Here is a 22,247-nt window from a genome sequence, read left to right on the forward strand (position 1 = left end):
ATTAAGTAAATATAAATATAATTAAACTTAATCTTGTTAAAAATATTTAATAAAAATATCAATTTTAATAAAAATATTTGTTAAGATTTATATACAATTTAAATTTTGTTTGAATTTGAAGAGGGACAAAATTGTTTAATTTTTAAAATTAAGACTAAATTGAGACAAAATAAAAATACAGAGATTAAATTGAGATACAATAAAAATACAAGGATCAAATTGAGACTAATGCAATGACATGTGGCCTGACAATGACACGTGACACTGTCAGTGCCATGTCACATTATCATTGCCACGTGACACAATATCAGTTTGACACGTGGGATTTTATTTTATTTTCACCTTCTTTAACGATGTTAGTACATAACTAACGACGAGGTCTAAATTGATTTAATTTTTCACAATAAATGACCATCGAGAGCATTTACAATACGAAAACCTATTTGAGATAATGCTGCAGAAATAAGGATGTCCGAAATGATTAATCCTAACAAAGGTGAGAACCTTGATTTTTAAAACCTATTTTCTCTCAACCATCTTTTTTTCCCCAAATTTCTATCTCTTTCGTACTTTTTTTTTAAGATCAAACATATGGAAGTGATCTACACGAAGAACTCTACTAAATCTTTTGATCAATTTCTCTTTTAGATGAATTCAAAGTATATTCCTTTTCTATATAACAACCTGTTATCTTTCACATGCTTGCTCCATTTTTTTTTTGTTCTTAATGAAACTTTTTGTGGTGGACATGCTAAAGTTGTGTATGGATCACTGTTTGAGTATTTTTATTACATAGATAGAGTGATTTCTATGGGTGAAGCTCTTCAAGTGAAATAAATAGTGGTGGAAATAATGTATAATATTAGAGGAGCTAATTATTTAAGTTATTTTCCATTTGATATTTATAATTGTAGAAATGAAAAACTGAGATAAATTAATATGAATATGAATCTGGATTGAATTGTAGTTGTAATTAATATAATCGAAATTTTGATAACCGAGTCTAAACATATCAATATTTAGTTTAAGATAACAATGAAGTATAATCTTAGGTATATTTTAAAATTCAAAATATTCATTTTTGGAGATCCTTTAATTTATGCAACATTTTAAACAATACTTTAATATTTAACAGGGAAATTAAGGTTTTAAATTAAGAAAATTCTCAATTGAGATCATCTCCACCAGACCATGTTATCTTCTTAAAAAAAGTTTTAAATGTTATATTTTTAAAATTTAACCCTTTGACCGTGTTTTTAAACTCAATTATTATTTTTTAATTATAAAACTATCTAAAAATAAGTAAAAATTATTAAAATAAAATTATAAAAAATATTTATATTTAATTTTATAATAATAATAATAATTAACACAAAATACGCATGTACAGAAATTAAAAATTGTTATTCACCTTTTTTATTTTGGTGGATGTGTACTCACAACAAAACAAGCCGAACGACAGCAATAGAAGTCGTTTTGGTTGAATACCTCCTCCGAAAAAGCCAGAGCAGGGAAAGAAGCAGTTGCGCAAAGTTCCGATCTGAAGACGCAGCACGTAAAGGAAGACGAAGATGACGAAGAAGAAGAAGGTTCCATGGTTCTGGACTTGGGTCATAGGTTCCGTCGTGTTCAGGCTCATTCTCCTCTACTTTCCCAAAAACCTCAACCTCTCTTCTCGCCCTGAAGTCTCCACCCCCCTCACCAGCCTCCGCCGCCGTATACTCTTCTTCTTCTTCTTCTTCCTCAACTACCTTTAATTCCTATATCCATGCTTTCTTATCAACTTCAACTTCTCTTTTCGCAGTGGCCGAGGGTTACTGGTTGAAGCAGTCGTCAGTTTCACCCTATGCTGGTATTTCCCTTTCTAGATTCGTTCATTGGATCAATTTATTCTGTAAGAAATCTCAGGCTCTTGTTCGTGTTTCCAGGATCAATGTACCATGGTTCCCCTTTGTTATTGACACTTCTCGGCCCGCTTACAGTTAAAAGGTACCTGTTCTCAATTGTGTCAGATTTTGTTCCGTTGCTTTATTTAAATGAACTCACTTACTAAGTTTGAAATTCCTATGTTGTAATGACTTCGAATTACCTTGTCGATGCTTCAGAATTGAAGGACAGCCTGATCATCTTTTATGCAGGTAACTTTCTCCGGCTTTTACTGATGAGTATAACTAGTATCTATTCAGTTGTTTATTTCTATTTTCCACAGCTCTTGAATCATACTTGTTGTGATCTTCGTTGCTCAATAATTCTTATCTATACTTGGAATTCTGTTTGCCTTTGAATCTTGTATATGCAGTTCTTTACCCCTGTGTTCACTTATGTTTTCTGCATTCTTTGTTAAACAGTAAATAATCAGCTCATTTCTGGATATAGTTTGGTTTTTGTTATTGCAGATGTGGTTAGTGCAATGCTTATTTGTGCTGCTGGTGAAAAACTCCAGGTGGCATACAGTTCAAGCTTACAATCACTCGGCCTTCGTGATTTGTCAGAGAATTCAGGTTGTTAGCATGTGCTTCCACTATGATCCTTCTGTTCAAGTTTGATATGAGTATGGTTGTATGTGCTTCTCCTATTTTTATTTGTTATTTTTAATTGATTTATAAAACTAGTGTATAAGTTTGAAGATCTTTTTCAGATAAAGATATATTGTACAATCAAAGAGAGAAATTTTGTTCTGTCATGCTGCATTATAAGAAAACTGTAACACGGTACTTGATGAAGATTACTGGTAGTGTTAACAGTAGATATGCAAGGAGTGCCCCTTTGACTCTTGGCTTGCTTTTCTTACCTCTTTTGGGATATGTATTAAATGTGAAAAAGTAAAGGTAGGAAATGAAACACCTTGTCAATCATCACACGTCTGTGTTGTTTCTGTGAACAAACGGATGGTGAAGTCTGTGTCTGTCTAGTGTTTGTATCATAACAAACACTATGCTTCCCTTTCCAGGAAAAAGATAATGTGTTTTACTGAATTGCTGAGAATAAAACAGGGTATTTGCAACTATTGTTGTGAAGGGTAGGTGATGGTCATATTTTAAAATTTAATGTAAAAATTTCCCCTTCTGGTTGTTGATCTTTTTGAAACTTGCAAATTCTTTTTCATCCCATTTGATTGTATCTTTGCTGTTTCCAGAGCGTCTTCCTTCAGGAGATTTTGCTGCTCTTGTATACTTATGGAATCCTTTCACAATAGTTGCATGCGTTGGTCTATCCACATCTGCAATTGAGAATTTGATGGTTGTGTTATCTCTTTATGGAGCATGTTCGCGTAAGCAGCTAATAACCTATGGTTTTAATTTCTGAACTTTTAGATTCTACTGACTCACTCCTGTCATGTTTAATTGGTATTTGTTAGTTGTTTTCTGGTTAAGTTTTATTTGCTTTCTAATATTGAAACATGAATTTTGCTTGGCGTTGATGAAAAGTTCTGTTAGTTCTAGCTTCTTAGGGAAGTTTTGTGGGAATCTCAATTTTTAGCTGAAGGATTACTTTTATGCAAAAGGACTTTGATAAACAGTTTTCCATTTATTTTAATTATATTTCTGTTTTCCTGAAATGTTTCTTGGTCTTATATTGTGTTGAATTGAAATGAATATGTATGTGTGTGTGTGTGTATTCTTATTTGAGCAATAAAACCAATAAAACATGGCTACTAAAGGGGGTTGAACTTGTGTACATATAATAGTAATTACTAAGACTGAACGCCCCAAGCTAATTTGAGGAATAATTATTCTTTAGGTATCATTGTTTTTTGTGTTTTCTATCAAATTTTCTGTCTGGTATACCTTTTCTGTAAGTTTGCTGACTATTGAGCCCTGACTATCATTTTTTATGTACAATATTCTTCTTCTTTAACTTTCTTTTTTCATATTTTCTCTCAAATGCATGGGCAATATTTCTTTGTTATTATTGCCATTGAATTTACATGTCTTTGTTCATTTGATATCCACTTGTGTAGAGGTTGCCTATTGCTATATTCAGCTAGCTATTAGATTTTGAAAGTAGTTGTGAGAACTGAGGAAGAAAGATCATTATCACCTTTTACATACGTGGTCTTGTGATCTTCATCTAATATTTTGTGTAATGTTGAAACTGTACTGATGTACAACAGGACTAGCTCCGTTGGCTGCTTTTGGATGGGTCATGGCTACACACTTGTCTCTGTACCCTGCTATCCTTATTATCCCAGTATGATGTTGCTTGAACTTGTTGTATAACATTTTCAGCATAATCTGCAAATCTTTGTTCTCTGTAATTTGCATTTATTAATCTGTAGATACTAATATTATCCTCTTTTCCAGGTGATATTGTTATTGGGATATGGTCCTGATGCTCCTCCTAGGAAATTATTCTGGCAAAGGAATAGGCTTGAAGTTGGCAATTCCTCCTCAAGTGATAGTTATTCAGAAGAGAAAGCAAAGAATCAGCTAAAGGTTGCGAATGTATTCTCATGGAGGCCAGTTGTGTCTTTTCTGTTATGGACTTTGCTTTGGTCATCCTACATCTTAGTCCTTTGTAGTATTTATGTCCAGCAGTATGGCGGTCTACAGGAGTTATTCAAAAGGTTTTGCTTAAATACTTTTACAATTATTCATTTCTGACCACAATTTTGCAAATGACGAAATAAATATGCATATTTGTTCATTATTATAGTAGTTGCAATAATTCGGGTTTAGTGTTAACGGGTCTTCTAAAAAGTAAAAACTGGTGGAGCTTTTCTAAGAGGCAATGAAAAATCCAGAATATCATGTGAAAACACAATTACGATAACTCCAAAATAATTACGGAAGTACTGGGTTTGTAACTGCTGCCATTATCGACTTTTGGAGTCACCGACAACTTTTGAAAAGCATAAGCTACCTTGAGGCCTGATAAGATTTAGAAAATTTTAGGTCCATATTAGTGTTATTTGTTCATGTCATACTCTAGTTAGTTATTGTTGGTGTGAAACTCTGAAGTAAAACCCTTTGGGAAGTCAAATAATTCATTTCCCACTCAAATAATCAAATAATTGATTTTTATTCTTTTATCAAAGAAACTATGCACATTTGTCAACATCATTGTTTAAAAAGTAAATTAACTTAGTGTGCGGAGAATTAATATGTTTACCATGTGTTGAGGGAGGTAGATTTTACTGCATTATTTCTGTTGAAGAACACTGTTTGTGATTATGAAATTTATATTATTTCTTTTTATTCTCTTTTGTTATTATCATTATCAAGAACTGTTGAACTGTCAACTGTCACAATTTCTTGTTTCATGGGAATGACAAGTTTTTCTATATCTTGTAAATAAACTTCTAGGTTCTTTGTGCAGAACCTATGGCTTCATTCTTACAATACAAGATCTGTCTCCAAACATTGGTGTTTTGTGGTATGTGCTATAGGAAGGGAAACTACCACCTTTAGTGTGGACTTGAATATTTTATTCCTGTCATGAACTTTGGCACTTATTTTGTTCTGATGGTATTTGCATTACAGGTACTTCTTTGCAGAAGTTTTCGATTTTTTCAGAAATTTCTTCCTGATAGTATTTCATGGGAATATTCTGTTGATGCTAGCACCATTAGCCTTGCGGCTTAATCACCGGCCATGCTTTCTAGCTTTTGTATACATTGTGATATCTTCTATTTTGAAATCTTATCCTTCAGTAAGTTGTTTATTTTTTTCACAAGTTGCTATTTTTTACCTGGACTCAAATTAGCTCTTGGAATTTAGGCATAACGGTCTCTCTGGGTGTTGCTGAAAATATTTTTATAATTTAGAATGAAAGAGATGCTGTTATCCTGTTAAATGTTAAATGCATGATATTGTATGATTACGTCGTCCAAAATAGAAACTATGCAAATAAGTATGTTACACACTTAGCACATTCACATATGCACGCTTTGATGGGAAAATATTATCAGTGCAGTTGTAAATATTGAGCTACGAACTTGAACATGGAATGTCCAGCACTGATGTGTTTATTTTGTGTGAATTTTCATCATGCTGGTATCTGATTGATCTGTCATTCATCTATGCATCTATTATATCTCCAATCTACTGAGAGAAGTCCATATATATTATGTGTTTTGTGTGAATTTGCATCATGTTTCAATGTGAATGATCTATTACTATATTGTCTTATCTAACTTGTCAGTACTCAGACATTAAATAAATCCATCACTGATGTGTTTATATTTTGTGATTTTGTGTCATGTTTCAAACTGGACTAATCCCTCTAACCATTTTGTTTTCATTATAACTAGGTTGGTGATTCAGCTCTATATTTGGGTTTACTTGGGTTATTTGCTTATGAACTCAAAGGTTATTTCTCTTTCTTTTTTAACCTTTTATACTGCGCATAATCTCTTTTTGGATAATCAACTTCCTTGATTTTCAGATATGCAGTTTTCATTCTTCTTATTATCTGGTTATGTTGGGGTTTCACTTCTTAGCCCTGTGATGCACAATTTATGGATATGGAGGGTATGGAGTTGTGTTTACCTTCAATTTCAAATAGATTTTTCTGTTGTTATCTTCAGTTCCTCATCTCTGTAAAAATTGACAGGGTACTGGTAATGCAAATTTTTACTTTGGAACTGCAATTGCTTATGCGTGCTTTCAGGTGCGTTATATCTACTCATTGTGATATTCGCTTCTCCTCACCTCATGTTAGTCATTATTGCTTTATCTCTTTTCTTCACAACTTTTTCTAGCCATTAAGTTTATATACAAATGGAGATCTTTGTCAATTTACATCTACCACCCATTTTATCATGATCAGAATTGCATTTAATTTATTCACATTCTTTTCCGAAAATGTTTATCAAATAATGTCAGTTGAAGTTATTTGTACTTTCTTGAATATTTATCACATACTGTGAGCCAAAGATTGATGCTAGCTCATCAACACAAGCCCCAGCCTTGTCTAGGACAAGGGTCCCGTAGTAAAATCTTGACCCTTTTCACTTTCCTCGATGTCCACGCTTCAAAACCAACTTAATTCCATTATGGTGGTGTACTTCATTGCAATTGGCAAGTTGTGTCAAAATTATACCTATGAATTTAACCTACGGACAACCTCAGCTCACTTTTAAAATAACCCCTTTTTATACCTAGCTTCCAAAGACCCCATATAAAGGGATTAAGGTAAAGGCCAAAGTGAGTTTGAGCCATTACAACATAACAGTAAATTTTAAGAAAAAGAAATTAACACATAATGAACTAATATTACTCTTTGCTTGACAAAATGTCATTAGTTTGTCTATTTTAACTTAGAGCATATAATGTAAAATTATTTCACTTAAATTTATAATAAATTTTCACTAATTTATTTTTATGTGAAACAAAGTATTTTCTTTTTCTTTATTTATATCTGTATGCTACATAATAACTAGAATAAAAAGAAGTGGTGTAAAATAAATATGGTTTGATAACTATTATTTTTAGAGTAACCTCTTTATTATTATATATTTTTACAATATTTAATTATTGATATTATAATATATCTACTATTTCATGATTTTTATTGGTGATGAACTTACATAAATTAAGGTAAGCAAAATTAAGCTTTCTCAATTTAAATCAAACAGTATTATTATTTATAAGTTCATTGTATAGTGTGCATTTTTAATCTTTTTATTCAGTTATCAATTATTTTTTGCAAAATTTAAAACATCTTATTATTTTTTTAAAAATATCTCAGAAGACAAAATAATAAAAATTTACAAATATAACAGTAAAAGTTGGCGTAGACATCTTTAAAATTTCGAATTATTGATTTTTGTTTCCCTTGAAATGGGTAATTTTGATCTTTATAAAATAAATTCTCACATTTTGAAAATTGATATGATTTGTAATTTCAAATATTCGTTTTAACCATAAATATTATCCATTTTTAAAATTTTAAACAACCTTGAAATTTATATTAATATTATATCACATAGATATAAAATATCCCTAAAAGAAAAGGTTGGGTTCTCAGCTCACATCATTTCTCTTTTCCAATCACCTGATGAAATCATCTTATTTTTTAATTTATAGTTAGTTTTTTATGTTTTTGTTCCTTGAAGAAACATATGTTTTTCTTCATTGAGATTTTGAGTTTTATAATGAACTTACGTTGGATCATGATATTGATATTAATAATTTAAATTAAATTAAGTTGTGAATGACCAAAACTTGAAGCAAATTAATGTTTTTATTCATGTGTATAAGATTCTTTTTAAACAAATAAAAATTGAAACTTTCATTTTTAAAGGAGTGTTTTTTTTTTGTTTTAAAAAAAAAAAGATTAACCCATGGATGAGTTGTTGTCCATAGGACTTTTGTGAACATTTTAGCTCTGCATACTGGGCTATAATAAGTTTCCTAATAAAAATTCAACGTTTTGTATGTTATCCTGTAAATTTAAGTATGCGTGTTACTTCGCATATGGCAGATCATTCTGGTGGTTGAGAGTGTCAGCGCCATGCTTAATCATGACAGAACGCTGACAAAGCTATGTACTGCAGCGGTTCAAAATGTCAAATCTTGAGAACTTGAACTATGATTCTATGCATCCATGGTATTCATGAGCTTTTCACGTGAATTAGTCTCGGTTCCAGGAACCATTTTGGTGCTGTCCCCTTCAATTACTTATCAAATAGCTGCATTTATTTGGATGTAAGCATTTTTCACCCTGATTAGTATCTGGACGCAAGACTCTGCAATCTTGATGCTGAATGCCGGTTAAAAAGGAAAAACAATCATGGTTTTGTGTTGGGGTTCTTAGAGCTCTTATGTTCTTGGTGTACCATTCAGTAAGTTTCAATGGCTTTGTTCTTCAAAAGCAACTATAATGCGGCACATGATTTTTTTATTTTTATTTTGTTCTAAATTCATGTTACTATAATGAATGCACTTGTTGGTCGGAATATCTGGAGCGTGTCTATCGGAATGAACCATATGTACTGACACCAACATTTCGAGCATTTCTAACATTATCATCTATCTAGTGTGATATTAGTCAAGGTTTTTTGGTTGCTTCATCTGTGATTATTACAATTCTGTAACACCCCTTTATTGTTGCTTTTCCTCCATTTGAGTCCATTGTCATTGCTGACAATTGCTTGATTCATACGTTGGATGGGCTGTTATACGCACTCCACCTACTCTAATCACTTCAGCCATCAACTTGTGCAGTCCATTTCACATGTTACTTTGACTCAGTCCATGCCTTTCTTTGAACATTCTTACATGTGAAACAAATATAGATATGCATAAAGCAATTGGTCTTGTCGTATGCAAGAACAAACACCCGTAAAACGCGCCTTCTCCCTGCTACATGTAAGGCCTTTCACATGCACAATTTAGAGATAGGTGTTAGACAACAGCGGTCAGCGATGTTTCTGTCCTACTTACCTTTTGGACTGCATCGAGTGAAAAACAATGACTTAGATGTGAAGTGAAACCAAAGAATGTGCTTTCGGCCTTGGCATAAATGGAATTTAAATTACACGACATGCTTCCAAATTTGATGTAATGTTTGCCAGGCAAACCAGTGTGATGTGATTACAAAGAAGACAGCTCCATGTTACACGTTGCAGATAGATGAATTTACCTGGCTAGTGATAGATTGAACTCAAAAATACGAACCAAGAACTTTTTCTAATAAAGATATATTTAAAAGAATTTCTATGAAAAGTATAGCATCTACTGTATGTCAGCGTTAATTATTAAATTGAATGAAATAACAACACATGGTTTTGTCACGGAGTGAATTTCATGACCATGACCTTTCATGCATTGTACTCCTTTTTTCATTTTTCTTAAAGTTTTTAGTATCTAAATATTACTCGTTTAAAGAATTAAAACTCCTCGGCAACTTTTTTTGTTATGTTTAAAGTCAAAAGTGTTTCTTTTTTCACTTATTTTGAAAGAAAAAACAAGAATTCTGTCATGGAAAAATGAACACCCATAGTTTGAGTTTTAGTTGGGAATCATTCTATTTAATTAGGCGTGTTGGTGTAACTCGTACAATTATGTATAAGCAGTTCACTTACGCTATGTTTGTTTTCACTGAAATACTAAAGAAAAAGTGAGTGCTTTATGTTTGTTTTTAGTAATATGAGCATATTAGTACGTTTGTTAAGAGAAAACAAATTAGTACGTTTACTGTTCAAAGAACATAACAAGCTCAACTACAGCATTATTCAACGAACGACAACTAGTAACAGTTGTTGTAAGTCCCTCTCTCTTAGATCGTATTATATAGAACTGACCGTTATAAATCTCTCTTATTTTACCTTGTACAATTCTCGTTTAAAATACTATTTTTTTTAATAAGAAAAATTTATAAATGATACTCATTTTAAATAAAAGACGAATTTATTTTCTTAAAACTGTGAGCGATGTTCACTTTAATTTGCTTGTGATTCGGTTGGCTTTGACCAAAGCTGGGAGTGTTGGACATAGATTAACGTACCCTTGTGATGAAAATAAAACTTGTTTTTTTAATAATAGAACACTATAGGAGAAATAGACAAGCAAATCCAAAAATGTTTTAATACTCCGCATTATTTATAAGATGTTTGAATGATGTATATGTCTGATATAAAACTTCATTATATCTTGTATTTAATGCTTTGTTAGTTTTAGAAGACTTTTTAATGTTAGTAGCATATTAATGAAGACAAAAATAAGATCATTCTTGTATTTGTATGTAGTGATTTGAGAAAGATATCGGGGATAAATTTACAAGATTATTACCAATTTTTATCTTATTGATTAAATGAGATCTATGGTTATTTTATGCCTTTTTATCATTTTTTTTATATGTTTTTTGTTAAAATACTATCACGTGGTTTTTGTTCCATCTTTTTCTCTGTAGTAATTAGATGAGTTTTGTAAGGTCGATAATATGAAGGAGGTGAAGTTATTAATTTATTATATATTAATTTAGTATATATAATTAGTTAATTAACTAATATTAATAATGAATATTTTTTCATATTACTCCTAAGTATCATTTTATATTATTATTAGATAATTTTTATTTTTTATTTATTAAAACTGTTTCTAATCTATCATAATCAAATCTTTTATAAACTTTTATAAATTTTGTTTTCAAATTCTTTCTTAATTATCTTCAAATTCTTTAAAAATAATAATAAAATTTACTTTTAAATCTACTCAAATTTATCGATTCTTCTTCTTCAAATTCTTTCTCGCTTGTAAATACTGCCCTAAAGTATAATATTAGTTTATAAAATATGTAAACGCTGTGAATCCATTCCACGGCATTGTTGGTTTTGTAGTACTTAAATGCTTATGGTACTTTTGTTTACCTATTTCAATCAAACAATTTATATATATATAAATTTTTTCGGCAACTTTTATATAGTTAAAGGTAAAAAACTGATTAAGTGGTAGGGGAATGTAGTCCTACCAATAATGATATGACCTAGAGCTGCACTATAATTTTAAATTTTCTTTATATTTTTATTATATTTTTTATTAGAAGGTTAGGTTGATTGGTCATATATGTAAAGATAAAAAGAAAAATTATAAAGTGAATTATTTATATTTCTCATGATGAAACTCAATAAATGTATAATGGAAATTAAAATTATTATTGGTGGGGTTAATTATTTATAGATATTAAAGATTATTTAGTGAGAATTAATGAATTAATATGGAAGTCAGATACTCTTGTCTAATTTATTTTATATAAAATTACGTATCTTATAATATAGTGATATAATTCTCAAATTACGAAGTTTTGAGAACTCAAATTTAATCTTATTATTTAATTTTAATTTATGGCGATCGATATTAATATTTATTATTGAATAATATACCTTTTCTTTTAACTGTGAGGCTAGTAATTCCAAACCGAATATTAAAACAATACTTCTTTCTTTTTCACATAAGAAAAACTCTAACATCATACTAGTTTTAAACTTAAAATTAATTAATATTAAACATAGTTATCCATCACGTTTTTTTTTATTACTTCATCGTTTTATATAGTAAACCAGGTTTAAAAGAGAAAAAGTTTTATTGGATAAATCATGAAAATATTTTATTATATTTATGAACAAATCTTTATCCCTAAATTAACGAGTTATTTGATTAAAACTTGATTTTCCCCTTTTGATTTCTTTGTAATATCGAAGTAGGTATTTTGAGCACGTTGATTGATTTTAAGACTCACTAAACATGTTTAAAATTGTAACAATACGTTTGGATAGGTGGTGGACGATGTTGAAATCGTGGTGTGTCACCACGATTTCTCTAACAACTGATATATTAACTATATATAAGATTCCATTTGATAAGTCATTTGAGTTCATTTTAAACCCAGTAATATATCGTATTTTTAACAATAATATATAGCACCAATCAAAGAATGCCATTATACATGGATGAACAAGTTTTCATTTCTAATATGTTTTTAAATCTTTAAATACGGAAGAGGTTTATTTTCTATTCGTTGAATTCAAGATGATTTATCAAACTGGTAATCTTGTCATATTAGACTGTTATTTTTGTGTCGATGGACCGTTGTTGACAGAAGAAACGATTAATAAATGAAAGCAAAGGAAGATGTTTGAATAGTGTGATTAAAATATAGTAATGATGTAGGTATTGAAGCAGCATGTAAGAAAGAAATCTGCGTTTCAGACGTTGCAGTTTATTGTTTAGAATGGCGATGCAAGGTAGAAGGTAAAAGTTAATTTATATTATGATAAAATGTTACGAAATGTGCATGAAGGGTAAAGAAAAGTTTTTGTTTGTTTGTTTATTACTGGAAGAGAAAGAGATTGGAGCAGAAGAGAAGAGAAGGAAAGAGAAGGAGGGGCAAAGATTGTTTGGCAGATACGATGAGGGGTTAAAACGATGATTGTTGCGTGCTTCTTTCTCCCTTGGTACCAACACCGACCTTCCTCCTGTCAACTTTACGTCACTCACGTGATCCACCATACCATACCACTCTCTTCCCTTTCTTCCTGCCTACCTACCACCTACTGCTTCCTTCTTAGACTACCAATCAATAACCTTTTTCTCTTCCTACTCATTTTATGTTTAATTTTTATTTTTTTCTCTTTTTTTCCTATTAAATTAAACGATATAAAAATTAATCTCATTTTTTTCTTTTCTTTTCTTTTCCCTCTTAAACATTATTTCTTTTTATATTCTTCGTTTCTGCGGATGAGAAGAAAAAGATTTGGAACTACGGTTGTTGTCCCATTAGATTGTTGTCATGGAACAAAACTAGCTTAGGGTGGGCCTGGGCCTGGGTTCGTTAGAGTAAAAAACATACGTGTCTTCTTTCTTCATCATAGATAAAATTAAAAAACAATAAATTGAAATAAAAAGCGATTTAAAATAATTAGATATAAAATAATTATTTTAATTTAAAAATAAATAGATTTAAATTAATAGTGTTTTATAGAGTATATATATACACTTTTTAAATTTAAAATAATTATTATTTAGAAAATAAAATTAGAAAGAACATATGTATATATTTTTTATCGAACATAAAAAAAGTGAATTTAACAAAAAGAGATTTAAAAATAATAAAATGTAAAATAATTATTTTAGTTTAAAAGTAATTAAATTTAAATGAATGATCGTTTAAATGATAAAAATAGAAATATAATCAGTTTAGTTTGAAATAAAAGTCACTTAAAGGATAAAATAAATAAAAAATGTGAACAGGAAAAAGGAAAATCTCTTTTACATATGTATAGATTTTACAATGAAACAAAAGATTAATAAAAATAAATATTTTTATTTTAAATTGTATAATGTTAGGTGTGCTATGTCGTGATACGTATATGTGTGAGGGGGATGATGATGAAAATATGCACTTTATAAAGGTGATAGTCAAATAATATACATAATGTCGTACATTGTATGTTTATACTTGTGTTAAAATATGGCCTAAAGTAGTTGAGCATGTTAATACCTATTGTGTGTGGTATTGTGACTTTTGTATGAGTGAGTAATGAGGTATATTTGGATTATATTAATTAATTCATTACAAAAATAATATATTAGTGTGATTCAACTGCAATTTATTGTGATATTTTTAGATTAAGAATATTTGATGCGTGGTTGATATGTGTTACATGATATATAACATGTCGTATTTATTGTTTAAATTATTAGCTCAAGGTATTATGTGAAGAATAAATTATAATTGCCTGTAGTATAGGTGGCCTCTACCACTGTTTGGTATGGTAGGAAGAGAACTAAACATCGTGAAAAATAAGCCAAATATGTAATGCCTCAACAATTATATAAATAACAATAATTTTATTAAAATTTGGACTATTTTTTTTTGTACAATAAGATCATAATATATTACATTCTTGCAATTGTTCATAATATATTACAAAAATGTATAAATTATACGCTACATCAGAATATATAGATGACTATTTATATATTCATTATTTTTTAAAAATATTAACATAAATTCTCCATTAGTCAATCTAAAGAATATTATTTGATTATTTTCTAAACAATTCTGATTAAACATATTCTTCTTCTACTTCTACAAATGAAAGAAAAATATGAAAAAAAAATGTTTCTATAAACTTTAAATATAATCTTAATAAACTCAATAAACAATCAAGATAATTAATAACTTAATAAAAAAATAAAGACAATTAATATGATTAAATATGTATTTGACGTTTAGCAATTGTGACTTGTGTTGTTTATTAAATAGAAATTAATGTTAGGATGGCATTAATATTAAAAAGAAACTAAAACAACTAAACTTACAAAAAAGAAATAAAAGATAAAAACTTCCTTCAATTTAAATTATTTATTAATATTAACTTTTTTTCGTTAATAAACAGAAATAACGATTACAAAAAGCTAAACACGTATTTAATTAATTACTTCATCCATAAACAAAGTTATAAAAAAACAAAAAAAAAACAAATAGCCTATTATTTCCTTATAATAAATAAACAAAACCCTTTCTTAATTATTTTTACTTATTTAATGTTTAAAAAAAGAAAGAACAATGAGAAAACTGATAAAAATAATGAAATGATAAATGTGAAGTTTGGGAATTTGTATGTCTGGCGAGTGTGGGAAGTAGTGTTATATACTGGCCTGGGAACACGTTCCATCAATCCTTGGTGGGATCGCGAGCTCCGGTTATCACCACATTTTATTATTATCTTTCTCTTCTTCCAACTCTCATTTCACTCTCTTCCTTCTTTGCTTCTCCTCCATTACCATTTCACATATTAATAATAACCCACCAAATAATACAATCAAACAACCACAAACAAAATTTTCAAAAGTCAAAAAATCTTCATCAAAGGTAGAACCAGAGGAGAAATCAGCGTACGCCATGCAAAAAACAAGTATCCAAGAACTTCATTAAGCTCACACATTTCACGTTTGATTAAATATAACATAATAATAGCTTAAATAGTCGCCAGTATTCACTTAATTAAAAAAAGTAGAAAATGTCTTTTAGTATACAATAATAAAATTTTTGTAACTGTAGATTATCCTGATAATCAAGAGATGAGACAAGACATATAATGAAAGACATGAGATTTCACTTAAGGGTGGAATGATTAAAAAAAGAGGGTAAAAGCTGGTTTGGCTTAAAGTCACGTCACAAAGGCACACAGTTTCTTCCTTTCACTCAAAAAACCCACACCTTCTCTTCCTTTTCTCTCACTCGTAAGCTCTGTTTTTTCCCTCTTCCTCTTCAACTTTAACGCTCTTCTTCCTCTGTCCCTCATAACAGTTGCTATTTTTTTTACGCAAGTTTTCTTTTTTCTCTAAACCCAAAACTTCTGAGAAGCAATGGGCAAGGCGTCAAAGTGGTTTCGCGGGCTTCTCGGTCTCAAAAAAACAGACCATCATGGCTCCCCACCCGCCAAGCCACCCAAAGAGAAACGCCGATGGAGCTTCGTTAAATCAAACACAGAAAAGGACAACAACGCTGCTGCCACGTGTCCACCACAACGAAACGACGGCGGCANATGATTTCTTTCACACTGGTGGGGAAAATGGAAGTAAGCTTTCAAACATTAAATCCCTTAGTCCTAAGTTAAGTTCTCTGACACAAAAGTGCAAAGATACTAAACAGCTTACTGGATATTCACTGGCAAGATTTGGCTTGTAAAAGTCATAGGCATGAACCATATGACTTCCTCTCAATTTGCTTTCAAAAGCAATGGGAGCATCGGGACCAATTAGCATGGCAATAGCGGCAGCTCCACCAGTAGGCCGAGCAGGTCCTTCAGAATATACCTGAGAAAGGAACTCATCATTGACAGATGCTTGAGTTGAGACTAAATTGACATCAGGGTACAACAGAATATAGGATATGCATCTGAGTTCATAACTTCTAGTTCTTAAAATAGCACATTTAAAAGGGAATGGGAAACATGTTCACTGTTACTAAATATATAGTCCAAAGACCATGACTGTGGAAGTGATCTTACAGCGCTGTCTGTGCAAACAACAAGTCCATATCGCCCATCCCATGAGTTGCTCTCCACCCAATTGGCACAATTGAACAAAGCAGCAGTTCCTCCATAGCATGCATTTGTTGAATCAACACCCTCGATATCAGTATTTCCATATTTCTGCGTATTTCATACAAGTAAATGAATATTGTATTCAAAAAGATACAAAAGTAGATCATTTGATTAACAAAGTCATTACCACACAATTCTGATTATTAGCAATACTTATTGTATTCGACACAGTGGAACGTTATTTAATGACATTCAAATGCAGAAGCTAGTATCCGATCTGTTATAGAACAAAAGATAAAAAGAGCCCAGATAGTTATACAACACTTCAGCCATGCTCTCTTTTAGATGATATACCCAACCTTGACTACGAAACACCTCCAATCCAGCATTAAAACACTTGATTTTAAGGTTTAATCATTCCATATATTTTATATATTTGTATCAGTTAAGAATTTTTAAACTACGATTATGTGGTGAAGAAACTCAATTTTCATTAACAAAGAGAATCATCTATCCATGCAGTTCGACATTGAAAGCATACCTCAAAGATCTGCATTAGGAAAGTTTTGATGGATTTGCTTTTGTCAATCACAGTCTCACTACCTACTTCCAGCCGACCAATTTGTTTAGGATCTATCTTATACTTCTCTAGAAGGGAAGAAACTACTGTCAAACTGAAAATGCCAGAGTTAGTCCTCAACAACAAAGTCCTATTTAACATTTAACACTAAATCAAACAGAGCAATATATCAAGTTTGCTTTGGTGGGTACGTCTAGTATTTATACACGTAGTACGATGAAAACAACACAAAAATATAAGACTACAGAAGATTAAAAAATTTCATGGCATTAAATATTTCCTTTCTATAATGCAATGAACTCATCTCCTTTATACGGTTATGAATGGTTTATGATAGAAATAAAAGGGTCCAAACATTCATTTTTCCTGAAAACTTTTGGGAAGACTTTCATCGTCGATAGGATTTACCAGAACACTAATTCACATTATCAGTTTCTGTAACTGACTCCACATGCCACAATAAGTTACTTCACTTCACCATTTACAGAAATCTGAGCAACGAGACCCTAAGCAATTCACACACATATAAACATAAGATTCAAGCAGAGGCAGAAAGAGGGCACGGGTATGCGATGGCTTCCCAACCGGAGCCGGCTCAAGGTCTAAGTAGATAAAGCTTTTGCTTAAGCCCTCTAAGAGAAAAAGACTCAAAAAAATTGTTTTTTACTACTAATTACTTTAAATCTCCAAAAAAAAGGTCTCAAACTTTTTTTAGTACTAATGGCTTTATGTCTCAAAAATCTGAGTTCCCTTTAGGTCTTATTCCTACGTTTGTTTTAGCCCTCCCCAGATGCTGCTTGTTCCCAACTGTGCTGTATATTTCTTCATGTCATTATTGTTATACATGTTTATCGTGTCTCTCCTCACATTAAATCTCTTACTGAGGAAGCTTCAACAGTGATTATATACAATGGCAAGTCCAAACAGAATAAGCATTTAATATCTATACTATAGGCATAATTAAACTATAAAGATTATAAAATCCAAAGCAGAAACCTCATCGAAATGACATCTTCTACTTCTGTACAAAACGCCATGCAATCTTGACCAAGTCCAATAGTGTATTTCCCTTTACTGGCACCATCATGAGTCTCCAGCACTTCCTGCACAAGTGAAGAAGTGAAAACATTACTATAAAGGAAACAGACAAAAAGTGTGGAGAACTTCAATTTACATCAGCAAGATAACAAAACAAATGGATGCGTATCGTATAAGCCATAATAATCTACAACAACAAGTCATGTTCTTTCCCTTCCCTTCTGCTGCCGACAAATGGAGAACCGAACACGCCATAATTTGGATTACGATAAATTTAAGAAGATCTCACGATTTTTCCCGCAGAAAACAGAGTTATGTTATGTGAGTCACAGAACACAATATATGAAAACTAGAAATCATGGCTCAGTAAGGCCCAGTCCTTTTCAATAGTGATAAGAAAAACGCATAACAATTTTGTGAGGCCCTTGTGCAATTGGCTACTGAAAACTACAAACAACTAACGTTCATGAGACGATCTTCATTATTCAATCATGAGCAAAAATCGGTAAACAAAATTAATTCCTGTACTGAACTTCTGTGACAGTTTCCTTATTATTCGTTAATCGTGAGAAAACAAACACGCGCGTGATGAGTTGTGTGTAAATGATGGGATTAAGGAAAATATAAAAGTGAAATTAAGATTGAAATATAGATGCGTTTACCTGTTGAATACAAGTAGGAGGGAAATAGATGTCAATAGCGAGAATCCCCACATTCTTTGCCATCGCAGTTAGTAACGTTTCCGAGAAAAAGAGAGAAAGAGAAGGATGGGTTGGATGAAGAGCCTTACGTGCAAATATATTTATATACAGGTGGAAGAAGTAAAAGTAAGCAGCTAGCAGCAACGAGATGGTTTTGTCGTGTTGTTTCTTACGTCGGAAAGTTTGAAGGTAGAGAGAGGAAGTTAGGTCGCAACAAATGTAGAACTGGCTGTTTTGCTTCAATAATCTCACCCTTGTGTTTCCCTCTAATTACCGGGTCTTGCCATTCCTCCGCGACAACCTCACAACTCCTTTCTTCCATACACATGTTCCAACATATAACCACATTCTAAATGTTTTTTTCTTTTATTTATTAGAGCTGTCCATTGGACGGAATTTTTTTCATTTTCGCATGAGATTTTGTATTAATATATTCATTAAAATGTAAGTAAAAATATTAAAATTTAATATTTTTGAATGATGAAAAGTTAATCAAACACATTTTAAAACAGGCCTAAAAATATTTTTTGAATTATATTTTATTAATATGATAAATATGTGTTATGTAGTAAGGATATTTATGTAATAACATAAATATCTTAGATATTTTAGACAGTTAAAATATCAGTCAAAGCCACTAACCACACTTTTAGGTAAGGTGATTATTTTTATTTTGCTTATAAATACAGTGACAGGACCCAAGTCCAGGTACGTTCTCTTTATGCTCTAGAGATCCTGAATAATATTTCAGAGCAGTATCCAATTACTCTCTTCTGAGCTTCAGCTCCATAACTCATATCTGACTTGAGCGTCGGAGTATCTTTGCAGGTACCTCCCCCTCCTTTGGCGAGTATGAAAGATAACAATTGAAGATCAGCAAGCAACCCAGACAGCCAGGAATAGTAAAGACACGCAGGAAAATGTATACCGAAACATTTTGGCGCCCACCGTGGGGCCGAGCGTCATCCCATTGATACTGCAAGGAGCCAAGACGGCGCTCGATCTCGACATCGCTACTTCAGATTAACACCATCAACATCAACCAATTTATGCGGCTTTACAGATAACCATTCATTTTATTATTTATTTTATAATCTTTATAAACTATTTGGAATATTATTATCATCTCAACATATAAACTCATCTGTGACTAATGCATACCGGATAAAAAGGCCAACTATTTATATCAATATTGATGATTGAGATTTCTTACAGTGAAACATCAGAGCAGGCTTCATTCAACCATCAGGTTCAAAAAGAATTACTTGCACCCCAGGAGAAACATTATAATAATCCAACGCCACCCACCGCGGCCTGACCAATCACCACTTCAAGGCCGTCTCTCATCTTCCTCTACGCGTGATGCCACCAAAGCTATTTCCAACTTAATTTTGCCATTCAATCTAGGGGCATCGTTTCTTTGTCATTCCGCGGAAAGAAGAAAGAAGAGGAAACAACCCTTTGACACATCGTGATTTGGCATTATTCTGAGAAAAAGAAAAATGATCTCGGTGCCTTAACGGTTCCAAGTGCAATTCCAAACTCCGATCACCACTGCTCAATCACCAGCATCATCAACAACTCAGCGTCAGCAAGTGGAGGACTCTCTGGACAGACGATAACTCTTTTGTTACGAAGACTTTTATGTCCTCCTCCGACCTCTCCTCCATAGTTGCCTCCATCGTGCCGACCAGGGTCACCGTTCTCTGTCAAGCTATCCCCACCATCACTGCGTTGCCTGCCGCTACCGAGCTTGCTGCCAGCGTTGCCTACAGTCAACGGCGCTTCCTAAAACCGGTTGTACCGTTCTCACCTTCGTTTTCTTTGAAACGGGTTTCCTCTCCGATTTAGGAATCGAGACTGAGAAAATCGAGACTGAGAACAGAGAACCCTAAATCCCCAAATTCATTACACTCCGCCGCAGAACCTTCGTCTTGATCGACGTTCCCACACATCGACGCCGCCATGGTTTCCCAGCATCAAACTTGACAGATAAGGTTTGTCGCGCAGGGTTTCACAGACTGAAATTTGGAGGCATAAGAGGTTTTGGAAGTCCCTCGCCCGTGCGAGCGCTGATGACTGGAATGCACCACCAGTGCCTCCGGCGCCATCCTCACCCGCCTTGAGGAGTAAGATTCAAACCTAAACCTGCGACCCCTTGCTGCGGTCAATTCATTTGGTTGAGCCCCCGCGTCATCCGCCGTACAGAGCTGGTGCGCAAAAGTAGGGTTTCTGGTCAAACCCATTCCCCACATCTTCCGCAACCCTCGCGTAACCCACGCGTCATTCAGTTTTGCCTCCACGTCATCCAACCCAATTTCCATTCCTCAAATACTCCAGCGTTCGACCTCGACTTTTGGCTTCGAGGACGCTCGACAATCACTATGTACGAGCGTCCAAACAGTCGGCCCCAACAACTGGACGAGCGTTTATACAATCAGCCGCTCGTCCTCGGACCGCTCGTCCTCGCCCTTCGGACTGGAGCGCTCGACCCGCCATTCGTCCTCGGACCGCTTGTCCTCGCCCTTCGGACTGGAGCGCTCGACAAGACCTCTGGACGAGCGTTCATACAATCAGCCACTCGTCCTCGGACCGCTCGCCTTCGCCAGTTGGATCCGAACGCTCGACAAGCCATGTGACGAGCGTTCAAGCGTCGCTCGACCATATCAACGAACGTTCACAAACTCAATCGTTCGGCCATACTCTTGTTCGGCCTCACGGTAGTTTCAACCACTCGATACTCTATATGTACGAGCGTTCAACAAAGTACGTGTCGAGCGTCCAAACAATTCTCACGCTCGTCCACTCGATCTACAACGCTCGTCCACTCTGTCCTATGCGTTCGGCCACTCGTATAAAGACCGTTCATCCTCGCCCTTCGGACATGAACGCTCGACAATGCTTGTGGACGAACATTCAACCGGTCAATGACGTTCGTCCTGGAACGTCCCTAGCTCAGCCTCGCGTACGATATTGACGTTCGGCCTGGAGCGTTCGTCTCTCCGCTAAACATCGACATTCGGTCCCTTGCGCTCGACAACTCATGTGTACGAGCGTCCAAGACAATCGGCCGTTCGGCCTCACTTTAGTCTCAACCACTCTATATGTACGAGCGTTCAACAAAGTATGTGTTGAGCGTACAAACAATGCTCACGCTCTAGAGACGAACGTTCACACTGTCCCCGACGTTCGTCCACCCGATCCCCAACGCTCGTCCACCACGCCCTCTACGTTCGCCAACTCGGTCACCAACATTCGTCAGCTCGGGTTCTCAACGTTCGCCCACTCGAATAAATAACGTTCGTCCACGTCTTCGGATTCGAGCGATAACGCTCGACACTCAATGTGGACGAACGTTCAAACAGCAGACCGTTCGTCCTCACCTTTCAGATCAAAACAGCGGACCGCTCGTCCTCACGTTCGGTCTCTA

General features: G+C 33.3%; 1 protein-coding gene and 1 pseudogene across 2 annotated transcripts; one reads left to right on the plus strand and one right to left on the minus strand.

Annotated features, from left to right (window-relative positions):
* Positions 1-1,455: 1,455 nt before the first annotated feature.
* On the plus strand, positions 1,456-9,016 carry LOC124835114 (uncharacterized). Its single transcript, XM_047309994.2, has 14 exons — positions 1,456-1,716; positions 1,805-1,852; positions 1,929-1,989; positions 2,106-2,138; positions 2,377-2,501; positions 3,137-3,271; positions 4,115-4,191; positions 4,305-4,567; positions 5,320-5,376; positions 5,484-5,652; positions 6,254-6,311; positions 6,388-6,473; positions 6,556-6,612; positions 8,428-9,016. The coding sequence occupies exons 1-14, from the start codon at positions 1,572-1,574 to the stop codon at positions 8,521-8,523; spliced, it is 1,410 nt and encodes a 469-aa protein (XP_047165950.1). The 5' UTR covers positions 1,456-1,571; the 3' UTR covers positions 8,524-9,016.
* A 7,074-nt stretch (positions 9,017-16,090) lies between these two features.
* On the minus strand, positions 16,091-19,121 carry LOC148206902 (hydroxymethylglutaryl-CoA synthase-like; annotated as a pseudogene). The gene is made up of 5 exons (XR_015786576.1): positions 18,779-19,121; positions 18,075-18,181; positions 17,040-17,172; positions 16,463-16,606; positions 16,091-16,268 (listed from the first exon to the last, which is right to left on the minus strand). The product of XR_015786576.1 is annotated as a hydroxymethylglutaryl-CoA synthase-like (transcript).
* Between the last annotated feature and the right edge of the window lie 3,126 nt (positions 19,122-22,247).

Source organism: Vigna umbellata, chromosome 1 (assembly GCF_029865625.1).
Source record: "Vigna umbellata cultivar VRB3 chromosome 1, Vumbellata_1.0, whole genome shotgun sequence".
NCBI lineage: Eukaryota > Viridiplantae > Streptophyta > Magnoliopsida > Fabales > Fabaceae > Vigna > Vigna umbellata.